General features: G+C 34.4%; 2 protein-coding genes across 5 annotated transcripts; both read left to right on the forward strand.

Moving 5' to 3' along the window:
• The first annotated feature begins 64 nt into the window (after window positions 1–64).
• LOC18050187 (BTB/POZ and MATH domain-containing protein 4) lies at window positions 65–15,387 on the forward strand. 3 transcript variants are annotated; one of them, XM_024189850.1, is made up of 5 exons: window positions 65–668; window positions 1,085–1,430; window positions 1,572–1,851; window positions 4,758–4,901; window positions 14,927–15,387. In XM_024189850.1, the coding sequence occupies exons 1-5, from the start codon at window positions 262–264 to the stop codon at window positions 15,052–15,054; spliced, it is 1,305 nt and encodes a 434-aa protein (XP_024045618.1). In that variant the 5' UTR covers window positions 65–261; the 3' UTR covers window positions 15,055–15,387. The 3 variants fall into 3 exon arrangements, with proteins under 3 accessions (XP_024045618.1, XP_024045619.1, XP_006443499.1); XM_024189851.1 differs by lacking the exon at window positions 14,927–15,387 and adding an exon at window positions 4,627–4,674 and having other exon boundaries at window positions 66–668; window positions 4,758–4,838; XM_006443436.2 differs by lacking the exon at window positions 14,927–15,387 and having other exon boundaries at window positions 143–668; window positions 4,758–5,318.
• On the forward strand, window positions 5,883–14,994 carry LOC18050188 (anaphase-promoting complex subunit 6). 2 transcript variants are annotated; one of them, XR_002906756.1, is made up of 17 exons: window positions 5,883–6,384; window positions 6,757–6,891; window positions 6,993–7,066; window positions 8,255–8,294; window positions 8,700–8,745; window positions 9,015–9,094; window positions 9,236–9,417; window positions 9,515–9,640; window positions 9,811–9,885; window positions 11,157–11,282; window positions 12,034–12,103; window positions 12,510–12,592; window positions 13,079–13,192; window positions 13,828–13,927; window positions 14,174–14,209; window positions 14,354–14,583; window positions 14,917–14,994. XR_002906756.1 is itself a non-coding variant. In XM_006443437.2 (16 exons), the coding sequence occupies exons 1-16, from the start codon at window positions 6,139–6,141 to the stop codon at window positions 14,456–14,458; spliced, it is 1,638 nt and encodes a 545-aa protein (XP_006443500.1). In that variant the 5' UTR covers window positions 5,883–6,138; the 3' UTR covers window positions 14,459–14,698. The 2 variants fall into 2 exon arrangements, 1 of the variants encoding a protein (XP_006443500.1); XM_006443437.2 differs by lacking the exon at window positions 14,917–14,994 and having other exon boundaries at window positions 14,354–14,698.
• Window positions 15,388–16,800: the final 1,413 nt, after the last annotated feature.

Below are 16,800 nucleotides of genomic sequence, written 5' to 3' on the forward strand. Positions count from 1 at the left end.
TTATTGACTTTTGTTGATTTTTTTATTTTAATTTTAAAAATTCAAGGTTTGCCAAGAAAGATAAGTGGGTACATACAGTACCGTCACAGTATGACGAATAATACATCACAAGGTGTCCAGTCCACCAATAAAAATAAAAGAAAAGAAAATAAATCATAAGGGGGAAAAAAATAACACAATACAAGCTTTGAAGAAGAAAAGGTAGAATGGATGATCAAAAAGGGCCTTCCTCCAAACTGTAGAGTCTAAACAGGAAAGAAAATGCAAAACGCACCATCTCCCTCCCCATCGCCCACAACAACACCCCTGTCTTCGCCGACATCATCCCTCTCCCTGACCCAGACCATCAACGGGTCCCATCACTTCACCATAAAGGGCTACTCCCTCTCCAAGGGCATTGGCATCGGCAAGCACATCGCCAGCGATAACTTCTCCGTCGGCGGCTACCAGTGGGCCATCTATTTCTACCCCGACGGCAAGAATCCCGAAGACAACTCCACCTATGTCTCCGTGTTCATTGCCCTAGCCAGCGAGGGCACCGACGTAAGGGCGCTCTTCGAGCTCACCCTTGTTGATCAGAGTGGCAAAGGGAAGCACAAGGTCCATTCCCATTTCGATCGTTCCTTGGAGAGTGGGCCCTATACCCTTAAATACCGCGGCAGCATGTGGTCAGTAGTCACAACATTAATTTTTTCCCTTCTTTTTTTTCCCGTCTTTTCTTTAGATTTTGTCTGCTTTTCTTCAAGTGAAAAAAAAAAAAAATTCATAATACGATGACCAAAGTCTTTCTCTTTTAATACAACTTATGTGTTGACTTAATAATGTATGTGCCACCACGGGACATTTTGAAGAAATTTGGATTCTGTATGTATAATCTTCTTTACATGTTTTTTTTTTTCTTTCTTGTTTTGAAATTTAGGAGATAGGTGTAACCTAACATTGGGAATTTTTCAGTTTTGATCTGGCTTTGTATAAGTAGTACACGCTGCAGTTTCTTTTTTTACTTTATTGAGGATTGTTTTGTGTGGATTTAGTGAACTAAGTTGGTATTTCTTTTCTTTTTTCTTTTTTCTTTTTTGGTTAGGGGCTACAAGCGTTTTTTTAGGCGGGCTATGCTTGAAACATCGGATTTTCTCAAGGATGATTGCTTGAAAATTAATTGCACAGTTGGTGTCGTGGTTTCTGCAATAGATTGCTCGAGATTGCACTCCATACAGGTTCCTGAATCTGATATAGGAGATCATTTTGGTATGTTATTGGAAAATGAGGAGAGTTCAGATATTACTTTTAATGTTGCTGGTGAAAAGTTCCATGCTCATAAGTTGGTATTGGCTGCTCGGTCTCCTGTATTCGAAACTGAATTTTTGGATGCAATGGAGGAAGATAATCACGAAATAGTTGTTACAGATATGGAACCTAAGGTTTTTAAGGTAGTAACATGCTTTCTTTTTCCTTTAAAGCAAATAAGCAATGTTTGAATTTTGTGGCTTTATATGTTTTTTAAGGCAGTGGAGCATAGTTACGGCTTTCGCCCTTGTTTTTCTAATATGTTATAGCATGTGAATCGGCAGGCTTTGTTACACTTCATATACAAAGATACTCTTATTGAGGATGGGGAGTGCTCCGCATCAAGTTCATCTTGTGTGCCATCTGTATCTGATACATTAGAAGCAAAATTGTTAGCTGCAGCAGAAAAATATGTCTTGCCTAGACTTAGACTGATGTGTGAGTCTGTGCTCTGCAAGGTTATATCAGTGAATTCAGTTGCCCATACGCTGGCACTGGCTGATCGTCATTGTGCTATGGATCTTAAATCTGTTTGCCTCAAATTTGCTGCTGAAAACCTCGTAGGTATGTCCTTTCAGTTTGTTCTTTTCATTCTCAGTTTTCTATTTCACTTTTATTGTAGATTGGGGTTTACATAACAATTTGGACAATGCTGGAATGTGGTATGCAGAATAAGATATTATTATTTGCACCCCTTAATGAATTGCTCTTTGTTTATTGCCCAATTTTGTATGGCCCCACACATGCAATGTATAGTATATATTAGTTGCAATATTTGAGTGAATGTAATAGGAGGCGGTTATATTCTCCTGGTCGAGCAGAGATTGTTTTGCAGGTGATACTTTTTATTCTTGTCTTGTCTATTGGGGCCAAAGTGAGTGATCTATGGATGAGTATCCAATCATTTGTTTCATGCTTGTTTGAGTAGAAGTAAGTAGATATCCCATATTTTGCTAAGAGTGGCTAGTATTTGCCAAACTAATCACCTTCAGGGGTGGTCAGATGTGAACTGCAATCATGAAAAGAGACTTGGCCCTTATAATGTCAAATTTTTGGTGCATAAAAGAGATAGTTCTGAAGAAGTTTAAATGTGTGATGGCAGAAGTGTAAATTAGTTATGTCAATAGATTGTGAGGAGATGCGGGTAGTTTTGTATATGACTGGACAGTGATAGAATCAGTGTAGTTCAAGAGTTATTGTGGCAATAATGTATTTCACAGTGTAAATAGATTGTTTATTTAAGAAAAGGAGGAAGGAAATGCTGATGGTACTGTATAGAATGGGCCAAGGTTAAAATTACTCTAATTCTGGATATATAATATATATATATATATAGGGTGCTGTTCCAATTCGGGACTCCCGGATTGGAACAGTGTGCGGAACAAAGGCTGGTGACCTTTGGATTTAAATCCAAAGGCACCAGGCCCCACCATGTGCAGCCAACCAAAAAAAATAAAAAAGAAGCCACCGCTGGCGGCTTCCCGGACAGTGATACAATCCGGGAGCCCCGGATTGGATCAATGTCCTATATATATATAGATATAGATATAGATGATTGCACTTGTGCCAATTTATGTTCAAAATGGTGATGGAGCAGGAGGGTATAAAGTTTGAATGAGTCCACTGGCAGTCTTTTGCAAGAGTCAGATTTGTTGATGAGATTAACCTTTAAGAAAAGCAATGTGATCGAAAGTCTATCGGAAGACTGAGGATGAATTCATAGGGGCAACATGGCACTGATGAAGGTGAGAGGGGGCGGCAACAAGAGCATTAGTTTATTTGGTTTTGAAAGGATGTGAAGTTCATAGTGTTTCTACGATGCCTTCCAAAATATGTATGTGACGCAAATGGGAGTTCTGTTGATTTTTGTTAATTCATCAAACTGTTTCTGTGGCTTGTGACTTCAATTAGGGTCAGAATTCGATTAGACAAATTTCCTCTTGAGCAGTTGAGTTCTGAAGCAAATTGTGATTTCTTGTTAGTTTGTTACTTGGTTATATTTTCGTTCAGGCCCTATTTCCCTCCTTCCTATATCCTATCTGGTATTTTCATGTGGTTCTGAACCAATTTAGTCAATTTTCATCACCATTGGAAATATGAGAACATCATTGCTGTTTACCATATGCGTACCTCTTGAGACACCATGGATCAAGGAACGTTGACCAACATAAAGGTCTATTCAAAGCAGTCCGTTTGTTCTTGAACTGAATTGGATGAATTGCTTCAATTTGGGACCTTTTCTATGTTGATAGCTTGAAGGATTTTTTTTTCTTCTTTTTTTTTGGGGGGGGGGGGGGGGGGGGGAATAAGATGTAGCTTGTGCACCCGTGGCACTTAACAGAAATGAAATCTAGAAATACAATGAACTCTTCTTGTTCTATTCCCGCCCTTTGAAGGAAACAAAACAGACAGTTATAAAAGGTAAGGTAACATAGGTCGTCCATTCCCTCTTAAAATCATGAATGACAGGACATTGAAGAGCTACTAAAAGGATATATCATTTGGTGTGTTTCTATATCTTCCTTTTTTGTCTAAATGATTTTTGCCTATTTACTTGGGCAAAGTACTTCTGATGAAATTGTCTAGCTCAATTGTGTGCTTAACCCTTCTTCATCAACAACTTGAAACCAAGAAAAACAAGTTTGAAGGAAAAATTAAAAAAATTATTGAGTTTGTGTTCCTGGTTAATGTTGCTTTGGTGTAGTGGATACTTGTTGTATGAACTGAAATGACACAAATATTAAAGTAGCCATTGTAGGGCCAGTTTGGGATTGCAAATAAGCTGCTTTTGTTGTGTGGATGGAAAAAGCTATCGACTAACAAGCAGCTCAGTGTTTGGTAAATTGTGTTTGTGTTGTTGCGGTTACTGTGAGTTTGAAAGTAGAGTATATGTGTTTTGGTGAACTTTGTGATGTTAGTGTTGTTTTATTATACAACAACCAAAATGGACATAAGTTTGATATATATGTTTTTTCATTTGTATATTAGAGTTTTGGAAAAGTAAGACATGTCCTTTTGTTAGAATATTAAGATTATATTAAGAACTTTAAAAATATATGGTGGCCTATTTAATAAGTTGTTTATAAAAAGTAACTCTCTAACTGCTTTTAAAAGCTACTGTCAAAATGGAGAAACTTATGAAATCAACAGCTTTTAAAGGATTTACTAAACACCAATTTTGTCAAAACTTATGTAAAAGGCTTACTTATGGCATTTCAACCGCAATCCCAAACGGGACCTTTAACATGAAAAACTTCTAAGTTGGGCATGAATGAAGTTGAGGATTTCATGTTTAAACAACTGCAGAGCCTTCTGTTTACGAAGTGTTTTGCTCTGCAGGAGGTCTGGGCAGTATTGAAAACCTGGGAATCAAGGCTGCAGCCTGAGGTTTTCGTTATTTGTGATGAGATTTATTCTTCCCACTCTAACTTGTAATTTCTGAATTCTCTGATTGTCTTCATTTGATGCAGCTGTTATGCGCTCAGATGGTTTTCAATATCTCAAGGAAAACTGCCCGTTGCTGCAGTCTGAGCTACTAAAAACAGTAGCAGGATGTGATGAGGAAGTCAGCGGGTGGGGGAAAAGCCGAAGTGTGTGGGCACAGTTTTCAGATGGTGATGATACGAATGACCGGAGTGTGAGGCAACAAACGTGGGAAAACGGAGGAGAGAGAAATGGAAGCTTGTGGGTACAGCTTGATGGTGGCGACGCTGTTGGGAGTCCTAGGGAAGAAGAAGATTGAATACTGCTAACAGGGCCGAACTAGTTTCTCTATTGCCAATTTTGTTGGCATCAAATGGGAAGAAAAAAAATGTGGATTAAAAAAGGATGAGAAGGGCATAAAAGATTTGCAGAGAACAGTGAGAAAATATGGCCTCCTTTCCTTTTTGCATCCACATTTAAACTGTTCTAGTGTTGTTGTATGTTCAATTAATAACAGATGCTAGTGGTGGCAATAAACTGAAGGGTGTAACTTGGTGTTGTATCAAATATGCTGTCAATGGAAATAATGATTCTTTATGATTCAAGCACATTGGTCTGGTAGGTAGGAAAATCATTCAACTAAGGATTGTGATCGTACCCAATTTGGTCTCTTTTTGGAATTATTGACAAAATAGAGAGCTTTGAAATGATCCTTTAGCATGTGGAATTTGATTGCAGGCTTGCGGCAAAGAAGAAATAATGGCCGAGGCTGAGGCATAATTATGGTTGCCCATACATACATTGGATAATTGTCTTGACAGTTGGCTTCCAACTTCTGAGATATCCTTTCTCTCATATTACATATTTAATGTATTTGATCGTTCTCCCGTAATGAATTGCATCTAAATCCAATTTGACCAAAGTTTTACTGAATCAAATCAATTTTTTTTCTTTTTTCCAGCTTGTATGATTAATTTTGTGGATGTCACTGCTAGTTGATTTAATTGATGTTGTAATATTGTCTGTTTGCAATGAAATCCAATTTATGTTAAAAAAATCTAGATTTATTATGGCGAAAGATTAGCACAGATCTAAATCTATGTAAAATCTACTCCATATAAAGAAATGGTAGAATACAACTAAAAAAAAAAAATTCTAAGTAATTGCTGAAGAGCAAATTAATGTACATTTCTCTGTCAGCTCAAAATATTGTCCAGAGTCAAAAATTTATACTGGGCACAAAACGCACCGTTCTGTGTTCATTGTGGTTCTCACCTTGGTGAGAATCTCATTCTCCCGAACCAAACCCTCATTTTTCCCTCTTAAAAAAGAAACCAAACTGTATTCAAAAAAAAAAAAAAACAAAGAAACAAAACTAAAAGCCACTTTCCTGAGAACCAAACATACCCTTAGATCTCCAATTTCATAATGAGAGAAGAAGAAATAGAGAAGCTTCGAGGAGTGGTTCGCGACTGTGTGAGCAAGCATTTGTACTCGTCGGCCATATTTTTCGCCGATAAGGTCGCCGCTTTGACCAGTGACCCTGCTGACGTGTACATGCAGGCTCAGGCTCTGTTCCTTGGTCGCCACTACCGCCGTGCATTTCACCTCCTTAACGCCTCGAAAATTGTGCTCCGTGACCTCCGATTTCGTTACTTGGCTGCTAAGTGTCTGGTAAACTTCTGTTTTTTGATTGCATTAGAAAATTTGAATTTCGGATTTTGGGGTTCATGCTTTTTGCGTTTTTGGGTTTTATTGTGTTATGAAAAAGGGAAATTTTGAAAATTTCAGCTTGAAATTTGTGTTCTTTATATTACATGACAAAAGAATTTCAATGAGAAATATGTGGAAATTGAATTGCTCCAGCAAATTTGCGTGTCTTGTGTGTTTTAAGAAAATGAAAACTAGATTTTAGGCAATTAAGATGAAATTATCCACTTTGAGCTGAATAACTTTGTTCAATTTTTTCTTGAATGTCTATTTGTTATACAGCTGGGCAGTTTTTCTTTTACTTATTTATTTCTGGCCTGTCCTTTGTATAATTAGGAGGAACTGAAGGAGTGGGACCAGTGTTTGTCGATGCTCGGTGATGCTAAGGTTGATGAAGATGGGAATGTTTATGACACAAAGGATAGCAATGTCATGTACTTAGATAAAGATGGGGAAGACAGAGAAATCAATGTAAGTTTTTGTTTGCAATCTCATTTTATTTGGCCTATTATTTTTTAATTTGTTGCACATTTGTTGTATTCTTCGCCCAATATTTCTTTTTTCTATTACAGATCTCTTCAGCTATATGCTTTTTGAGAGGCAAAGCATATGAAGCCTTGGAAAATCGTGCCCAAGCTCGGCTGTGGTTAGTTTTTTGCGATCAATTTACTGAAAATCGTTCTGCTTAATTGTATAACGCTTTATGTTATTTTCCCTTAGTTTTTCAGTCAAAATGATACTAGCTTATACTGTCTTATGTTATAGTAAATTAGGTGCAGTAATTTAACGTACTGTTAAAGAAAGGAAATGACTTTATTGATTTAATGAAAAAATTTGAACATTGTTATAAACTTGTGTAAGTTGGGCATAAGTAAATTTATCTTTGATTTCATTAGAGCAGATTTTTTCTGAATGCATGAATGTTTTATATATGTGGTTAATAACCAAGGAGTTTGTTTAGATACTACTTGAAGAAATATCTATATATAGATTGGTTAGTCTAGACAACTTTCCTTGATATAAATCAATGCAAAAGTTTGATAAGACAGTTTAAAATGTTAACATCCCATGTCTTCTGGAGTCCATTTGGTGACAGAGGAATAGTAGTATATGCTGGGATGATTTAGTTCAATAAGGCTATTGGTTCTGTTCTGCTGTCTCAAAGAGGTTGATTGCCAAATTTACTTTTTCAAAGAGGTTGATTGCCAAATTTACTTTTTCAAAGAGGTTGATTGCCAAATTAACTGCCACATGAATAAGATTTTCTACATTTTTTTTTTTTGGTATCCTGAATGGTTTTTGCTTCCAACCACAATTCTGGTCTTCTATTGGTTCACTCTTTCCTAGTCCTGAACTCGGATGAACTTTTGGCTGCAATACCTCATTATTTGCTTCCTCTTTCATCTTGTTTCATTACCAACTTTCATATGCAGCATTTTTAGAACGTTAAGGAGTAATAGTATAGAAAGGTGGTTTTAAATCAAATGTAACAAGATTCAATTGGCAGATCAGCTATGCTTCACTCCATGTGGTTACTTACACCTGGATGTTTTGTTTTAGAGTTTTATGCTGTCTGAATTAGAGGCCTCATTTTATTATCTGATTGAAAGCTTGCATGAATTTCGGTAAGTTGGGTGCTTTCCTCAACTCTTTTTCTTTAGTAACTATTATGGTATCGTTTTATAGCCTTAATTAGCTTTTCTTTGGTGTTTCGTTTGTCAGTATATCTGCTCTATTCTGTTCAATTCATTTTGCTCTATTCTCTCAGTTTTGTTGAATTAAAACACTATGGTTCATACAAAGGCTTACTATATTTTTTTCATAATGATTTAAGGTATAAAGCAGCAATCAAAGCTGATCCTTTGTGTTATGAGGTATGCATGACATGTTATCAATGTTATTGTTTTTTTTTCCCTGGAGATAAGTTGGTGGGGGAAGCTTCCTCTTCTCAAAACTCCTTCCCTTGAATTTTATGGCTGCATAAAGCTCAGAAATGACTTTCTAAGCAAAATATTACAACCTCTGGAAACTATTTTGCCTTCTCAAGGATTAGAAAATTACTCAAAAGAGGGCCTAGATTTTGAGCTAGGCTTGTCCTTTTTCTTTTTCTTTTTTTTAATAAAATTTTAATCCGTTTCTTATTAAAATTTTAATCCTTTTCTTTAATTTGACCTCTGCTGATCACATAGATTTCTCATTTGGATGTTCCGTATAAGATACACCGTTTCTCATTCTTTATGATTTTTTTCTTTATGGCTGTACCTTGATTTCTTTTGCAGGCTTTGGAATGCCTTATTGAAAATCACATGCTCACATGCGAGCAAGGTAATGATTTAGTTTTCTCCTAGTCATCTGTTTATTTCATCTGAGAGAAGTGGATTGTGACAATGTTTACAGTTTGAATTCTAGTTCTTACATGCGCACGTGCGCTTGCGCACACACATAAAGAAAATTATAATCACACACGAACATGTTGATATAAATTTAATTTGGTAAAACTTTCTTTGGCTGTGTTCTACTAGCATTTGATTTTTCATGGAACATGTTACAACAGGCTAATGCTTTAAATTATTGGATTTACTGTTGAATTTCAGAAACAAGTTTACTTTCATCATTGGAATTTGGCTCTGAAGATGGATGGCTTTCTTCATTTTACTCATGTTTGATAAAAAAGGTGAACTGTATGCAAGTTCATTATATGCTCTTCCAAATGTAAACATCCCTTCTGTTTTCTGATATTGATTCTTTTTGCTGTGTTTGAGTGCACTGAACAATTTCTTTCTTTCTTCTTTCCTGTCTCCCTTTGTTTTATCAGTATGACAAGGAGAACGTTGTAGAAGCCAAATTTAGAGAAATTGAGAAAGAAAAATGTGATAGTGTCCATTCGAGCCTGTCCTTCTCACACAGTCTAAAAAACAATACTGATCTTTTAGCCTGCAAAGCTGAGTACTATCATCAGTGTGGAGAATACCAAAAATGCTTTGAACTAACTTCTGTGTAAGTTGGTGAAGAAATGAAGAAAAAAAAAATATGGCTGCATTGTTCTTGAGATGCTGTATGACCTTTTTCCTTCCTTTTGTCTTTGTTTCCCCAGATTACTTGAGAAAGACCCTTTCCATCTGAAATGTACCTTGGTGCACTTAGCTGCTGCTATGGAACTTGGACATTCAAATGAACTATATCTGATGGCATGCAATTTAGTGAAGGATTATCCTCAAAAGTAAGCATTTCCTCTTTTCTTTCTTCTCTTTCTAGAAAACTTTGGAAGTGTGAAATAATGAAAGCATTTTTGCTATTAGATTGACTGTTTTTTATATTAATTTGAACTTCTAATTTAAAGTACTCTTTGAGTATTATATTGTTAGCTTATGAAGACTTTTCATTTTTTAGGGCTTTGTCATGGTTTGCAGTTGGTTGCTACTACTATTGTATAAAAAAATATGATCAATCGCGCCGTTATTTCAGGTAAGGATTATGCATTATTGAGTAAACTGAGGCCCTATAATTAATCTATCCATCTTTTATTGCCTCCGCTGATTTCAATATTGAAGCTTGTAGGTATATGTTTTTTTCATATACCGAGAGATCCTTATATTATGAGATTCTATTATGTCTTTTTTTCTTTGCATTTTAGGGGCCTTGTTATTCTGTCAACCTGCGATGCTAGATTTCAGAAATCTTCTCTTCACACAGTGTTCTTGGCTCTGTAATTGTCAAAATGTTGAAAAGCCTCTTTTTGTGTGATGCATTATATATGCAGTTTAATATTTGTGGAGTTCAGTAATATGGATTACCTTTATTATAATATTTTCAATTGTATAGTTTTTGGGTTTCTTCTTGGTAGGGAAGATTTTTGTCTTTTTTTTTTTTTGGGTTTGATTCTTCTTCTTCTTCTTCATCTTCATTATTATTATTATTGTTACAGTTTCCAATTAACCAAAAAAAAATTTTTTTTGAGCTTGCTCCACCTTGCAAAAGTTTTAGGGTGCATTTAATTCTCGAATTGGGGAATCATAATGGGGAATGGGGATGATTGATAGTGTTTACTTGCTAAAAACATGAAGGAATTAGAATTGATTTTGGGTGGGGCCTAAAAATTTGGGACTGGGGTATTGGAATCCCATTGCCATGGGAGAGGTGGGAATGAGAATGGGAAATGAATTGACACTTTTATCCTTAAAGAAAATTAAATATTCTTTTTTTATCAATAAATAATATTAATAATAGTAGTAATATTAATAATAATTAATAATAATAAAAATAAATGTAATAATAACAGGAGTAGTAATAATAAAAATAACAACAACAACTAATTTATTCTGAAAGTTATAGTATTATGCTCAATATTATAATAAACATGTATATATTTTTCCTAGAAATGTTTATTTATTTGTTTTGTTAGTGAAAAATATACAATTTTAACTAAGGGCATTATGGTAACTTGCAATAATGCATTCCGATTACAAGGTAAAGTAAATAATAAATGGGAATGCAGCTCATTCCGATTCCGATTCCGATTTCGATTCATATAGCTCAAGTAAACAACATATTCTAATTCTCATTCCCTATTCAGATTCCACATTCCAGCCTATTTCGATTTCTGTCCATTTAATTCATGGGAAGTAAATGCACCATTTGTCTGTTGCTCTTATTAAATATATCTTTTATGGATTTGATACAAGATTTGAAATGTTATTTAGAGATATGTAATTACTTGTTGGCTCCATTCACTACAGCAAGGCTACAAATCTTGATGGGACATTCGCCCCTGCTTGGATAGGTTATGGAAATGCTTTTGCTGCTCAAGAAGAGGGTGATCAAGCAATGTTGGGTTATCGCACAGCTGCTCGTTTGTTTCCAGGGTAATTTTTAGCATTATATATTCATTTCTGTACCTTTCTAATTTTTCTTTCCTTGGATCAGCATATTCATGCAATGAGGACAAGGACAAAGCCACTAACTTGCTTTTGAGCAAGTTCCAGAACACTTTTGGAATTTAATTTTTGGCTTTCTTTTTCCTTTTTGGGTATCTGAAAGATATCCTAAGGGTTGGGTTTGGTTAATTGTGCTTATCTTGATATCACTCAATTCTCGTTCAATTGAAGAACAGTGTGCTTTGGGTGTATAATCATGTGGATAAAATATTTTTTTGGTCCCCCACATTTCTATTAGGTTTCATGTAATCCTTGAAATTTCAACTGCTTCATCTTAATCTGTTTCAAGAGCACTGTCGCTAAAAAAATTGGGTTTCATGGGTCGTCAACCAAGATATTTTTTTTTTTTCCCCTTTTGATTTAGTAAAAGTTTTTTACTCAGATTATGCCCTACATGTTTAATAAACTGTTTTACCAATATGAACTTTTTATGAATGATTCATATTTGAATTCCATATTTCTTCCTGAGAAACATTGTAAGTTGATTAAAATTAGTCTTAAATGTAATGTCTTTCTATTTTGGTGATAAACCACACTGTCATGAGTAGTTATATGGTCGTAAAGATCAACGAATTTCATTGTTTATTGTTTAGTGATGGTATGCACTGTGTTGTGGGAGTACTCTTATCACTATGAATTGTCTTTTTACAGGTTGAATCTTGACGTTCTCTTATTCCAGGTGCCATTTACCAACTTTGTACATTGGAATGGAGTACATGCGAACTCACAGCTTTAAGCTTGCCGAACAGGTGTATTGCCTTCTCCTAAATATAGGCTGCTTTTCATTTTTTTCTTTAGATTTCAGTGAGAACTCTTAAGAGGTTGTTTGTTTTGCAATATGGAGTCTGATTGTTGGATATTCAGATGTTGGTCTATGTGATTTGCTAGTTGATGTGATCTCGCCGGTTTCATTTTTCTCTCTGGATCTTTGGATTTAATGTGAATACAACTTCTTTCCTCTTTGTTTAATTGTGACAACTTTTAACTGATGCTAATCACAATATTTATTCATGATTCTGAGACCTGTGTAATTATAATTTTGGTCATATCGTCCATTTTCCTTCGTTGTCAAAACAGGGTCTTCTTCATCTGAATCTCTTAGTGATAATTCTTTGAATATCTTGTTAAACTTCTGACTAGCTGTCCTTTCTCCAGTTTTTCATGCAGGCAAAGACCATATGCCCGTCAGATCCACTTGTGTACAATGAACTCGGGGTTGTTGCTTACCACATGAAGGAGTAAGGATGTTTGGTTCACTTGAGTTGCTTTTTTCCAGTGATATGTTTACCTTATTAGTTTTTCTTTTTTAATAATATTATTACTTGGGGATATGAAATTTTATCCGAGTTAAACTTGGGTGCTGTTTGGTATTGAGATGCTGTAGCTTTTAGGCTACAGCAGCTGTGGAAAAAAAGCCGTAACTTTTAAATAAAAGTTAATAGTATGTAGTAAATATAATTTTTAAATAATAATTTTAACAAAATTAGTAATGATATAATAGATTTTTCATCATATAAGTGTAAAATCAAATCAAATCAACTTTCAAGCTACTTCAACTAGTGTTTATCAAACATTTTAGTGCTTTAACTTTTAAGATACAGTTGTCCAACACAATCCCAAACCATGCCTTACAAGAATTGTGCTCTTTTTATTGTTATATGTTATGGCTTTTGTATGAATTTCCATTCACTGGTTTGACCAGCAAGTATTTGAAACACTTGTAGGTATAACAAAGCTGTGTGGTGGTTTGAGAAGACCTTGGCACACATTCCTTCCTCTTTAAGTGAAATGTCGGAACCAACTGTGGTGAATCTTGCACATGCTTACAGGAAATTAAAGTATGTTTAAATTTGTTGGAATAGGCTGTCTCACTTGCGTCTTCTTGTTCTATTGCCTATTCAAGATATTTTTCCTTTATTTTATTGTGTTTTTGTTGAATTGTACATAAAATATCATTCAGCTATCTAGATTTTTTTTTTTTGGGCTAAATTTTCAAATGGAAGATCACCTTTATCTTGATAAATGCATTTTATTTTAGGGATTCGAGCGTAGTTTAATAATGTAAGATTTTTCAGTTTGCATCGTATGAGATCATGAGCAGCATGAAGATATAAGACAGAAGTATAACCTTCCTTATACTATCATGGCTGCTTATGATCAGCTTTGCCTAATAAGCTCGAGAGACTACTAGGAGCCCTAGTAGTTGTATCTATAGCACTTCCTAAAAGGACTTGATGCAAATAGTTAAATAAGGATATGCCAGATTATGGATTGGTCTACTCTCTACTGGGTAGTTCATATGCTATTAGTTTATATATTATTCTCTTGATGGAATAGTAATTTTTTTAATGTTTGTGCTTTTTTCCTTCTTAGTAGGTGGTGGATTTATGTTCACTTCTGGTATTACTAATCTATAAACATACATTTGACTTACTGTTTATTGAACCTGATTTTAGAATCTATCATGTTTCAGGATGTATCACGAGGCAATATCCTGTTATGAGCGAGCGCTGACGTTGTCGAATAGAAGCTTGAGCACCTATGCAGGTCTTGCTTACACTTACCATTTGCAGGTATGGTGAATTTGTTATTAATTCATTTTTCAATGAAAACTTGTGTACCTATGAATATTCTGCTGTTGTGAGGAGTAGTTAGCTAATTAATCTAAGTGGTATTTGTTACCAAATACTAGTTTATTGGATGCATCTAGTGTCTACTGTTTAGAGTTTAAAAAACTATTGTCGGATCTTCACCCTTGCATTTAGAAAACTGCTAGAGTCTACGATAATGAATTTGTTTCTTTTGGCTCTCTCGTGCAGGATAACTTTTCTGCTGCCATTACATATTATCACAAGGTAAACTAAAAAGTACTCTTGCTGTTTCCTTCATGTGCAATAAGCTTACTGTCTATCGTAGTCATCCACTGTTGAAAGGACAACTCTAACCTGCTGCATTTTACGAATCACTGATTTGCTTTTTCATTCTAATCTGCAAATCAGGCACTGTGGCTGAAGCCAGATGATCAGTTTTGTACCGAAATGTTAAGTTTGGCTCTTGTTGATGAAGGTCGCCATGGCATTGACCCCAAGATCGAATTTCACTGATAATATCCTTTTCCTCACCGTTGTCATGTATATGTAATTTGTTATTCGTGCCTATAACAGTTTTAATTATTTTGGTTTCTGATTCACCCATGGTACTGGCGAAGGGCTTTATTGTATAAGCATAGGTGCGACATCTTCATCTATATTCTACGTTTTACATTATTAATTTATATCCTCATTTGTTGAATCTACTTGGCTTAGAAGTGATTTAAACTGCTTTCTTTCGCGGAACCATTTTATTGTAGGAAGGGATATTCATATTATCATTTGATACATCTCTTTATCATCGAAGTTTTATAATAATTATATTTTTTTTTACTTAATGTTTCAATTTTTATTATTTTATCACTAAACAGTTAAGTCCATTAAGAAATTATTGATTTCACATGAATATTGCAGGAATTTTAGTTTATTAAGCTAAGAGTTTTATAATTACGTTAAAAAAATTATAATTACAGTTTTCGGATGGTGATGATACGAATGACCGGAGTGTGAGGCAACAAACGTGGGAAAATGGAGGAGAGAGAAATGGAAGCTTGTGGGTACAGCTTGATGGTGGTAACGCTGTTGGGAGTCCTAGGGAAGAAGAAGATTGAATACTGCTGACGGTCGAACTAGTTTCTCTATTGCCATTTTTGTTGGCATCAAATAGGAAGAAAAAAAAAATGTGGATTAAAAAAGGATGAGGAAGGGCATAAAAGATTTGCAGAGAACAGTGAGAAAATATGGCCTCCTTTCCTTTGTGCATCCACATTTTAACTGTTCTCTGTTGTATGCTCCAATTAATAACAGATGCTATTGGGGGCAATAAACTGAAGGGTGTAACTTGGTGTTGTATCAAATATGCTGTCAATGGAAATAATGATTCTTTATGATTCAAGCACATTGGTCTGGTAGGTAGGAAAATCATTCAACTAAGGATTGTGATCGTACCCACTTTGGTCTCTTTTTGGAATTATTGACCAAATAAAGAGCTTTGAAACGATCCTTTAGCACGTGGAATTTGATTGCAGGCTTGCGGCAAATAAAAAAATAATGGCCGAGGTCCAGGCCGAGGCATCATTATGGTTGCCCATACATACATTGGATAATTTGATTGCGGGATCCGGTCTAGAACTCGGATTTTATTAATAAAATATATGTTATTTTAAATTTTTATTTTTATTTGACTCATAAAATTTTAAACACTTAAAATTTATATTTTTATTTAAAATTTCATTGAAATAAATTTAAAACTTATAAAATTTAAAAAAGAAATACATATATAATATTAAAAATATAAAATCTTAGTACAAAAACCCGGATCCGTGTCGGGCTTTTTAAGCCCGGCCGGGATGTAAATCAACTAGCAGTAGCATCCGCAAAATTAATCATATAAGCTGGAAAAATGAAGAAAAAAAATATTGATTTGATTTAGTAAAACTTTGGTCAAATTGGATTTAGATGGAAGTCATTAGAACTAGGGTTGGCAAAACACACAAGGGTTGGAAAAGGGGTTTGGTTTCCATATATTTAATATTTTATTCTTAAAAATATATTATATATCAGTATATTTATTAGAATTAAATACAACATTTTATGAATCTAAAAATTTGTGGAAATGGTCGAATATATGCATGGGGGACCATTCATATAAATTTAGATAACTTTTTTTTCACTTCTCATCTCTCTTAATTAAGTTTCAAACATATGCGAAATGATTGTTGTAGCGAAGACGATGAACTAGAGGAACAAAAATGATGACCCAAAAAAAAACAAAAAAACTAGATATTTGCTTATATATTGCAATGATTTTTGACGCGCTCGTTGTAGGATTATTTTAAACAAATTTATTAACCACTTATTTATTGTAATAAATGCCCGGTATGAGCTTGATGTTGTAATATTATCTATTTGCAATGAAATGCAATTTATGTAATAATAAAAAATCTAGATTTATTATGGCGAAAGATTAGCACAAATCGAAATCTATGTAAAATCTATTCCATATAAAGAAATGGGTAGAATACAACTAACAAAAAAAAAAAAATCTAAGTAATTGCTTAAGAGCAAATTAATGTACATTTCTATGTCAACTCAAAATATTGTCCAATTCAAAAATTGATTGCTTTCACGTAATTATCATATCATCATCTAATATTTACGTGACAAAACAATTAACTAACTATTTTATTCGATTGAATTGGAGATTTCTCAATTCAACAATAGATTTTATTTTATTTTTAAATATTAAAAGATGTTAATAATGTTACTTGTTGATTACGTATGTAATTTATGGTTATAATATTGGTGGGAGTTGTGTCGTAAATAATAAAAGAGAAACGAAAAAGTCAAATGTGAAT

This window comes from Citrus clementina, unplaced genomic scaffold (assembly GCF_000493195.1).
Source record: "Citrus clementina cultivar Clemenules unplaced genomic scaffold, Citrus_clementina_v1.0 scaffold_3, whole genome shotgun sequence".
NCBI lineage: Eukaryota > Viridiplantae > Streptophyta > Magnoliopsida > Sapindales > Rutaceae > Citrus > Citrus x clementina.

Excerpts from the sequence above, each read along its gene's own strand:
- LOC18050187 (XM_024189850.1), top strand. The coding sequence starts at position 262 with ATGCAAAACGCACCATCTCCCTCCCCATCGCCCACAACAACACCCCTG. Across the intron at positions 669-1,084 it reads AAATACCGCGGCAGCATGTG|GGGCTACAAGCGTTTTTTTA; the intron begins GTCAGTAGTCAC and ends TTTTTTGGTTAG. Across the intron at positions 1,852-4,757 it reads TGCTGCTGAAAACCTCGTAG|CTGTTATGCGCTCAGATGGT; the intron begins GTATGTCCTTTC and ends CATTTGATGCAG.
- LOC18050188 (XM_006443437.2), top strand. The coding sequence starts at position 6,139 with ATGAGAGAAGAAGAAATAGAGAAGCTTCGAGGAGTGGTTCGCGACTGT. Across the intron at positions 7,067-8,254 it reads CGTGCCCAAGCTCGGCTGTG|GTATAAAGCAGCAATCAAAG; the intron begins GTTAGTTTTTTG and ends TAATGATTTAAG. Across the intron at positions 9,418-9,514 it reads TGCTTTGAACTAACTTCTGT|ATTACTTGAGAAAGACCCTT; the intron begins GTAAGTTGGTGA and ends TTGTTTCCCCAG.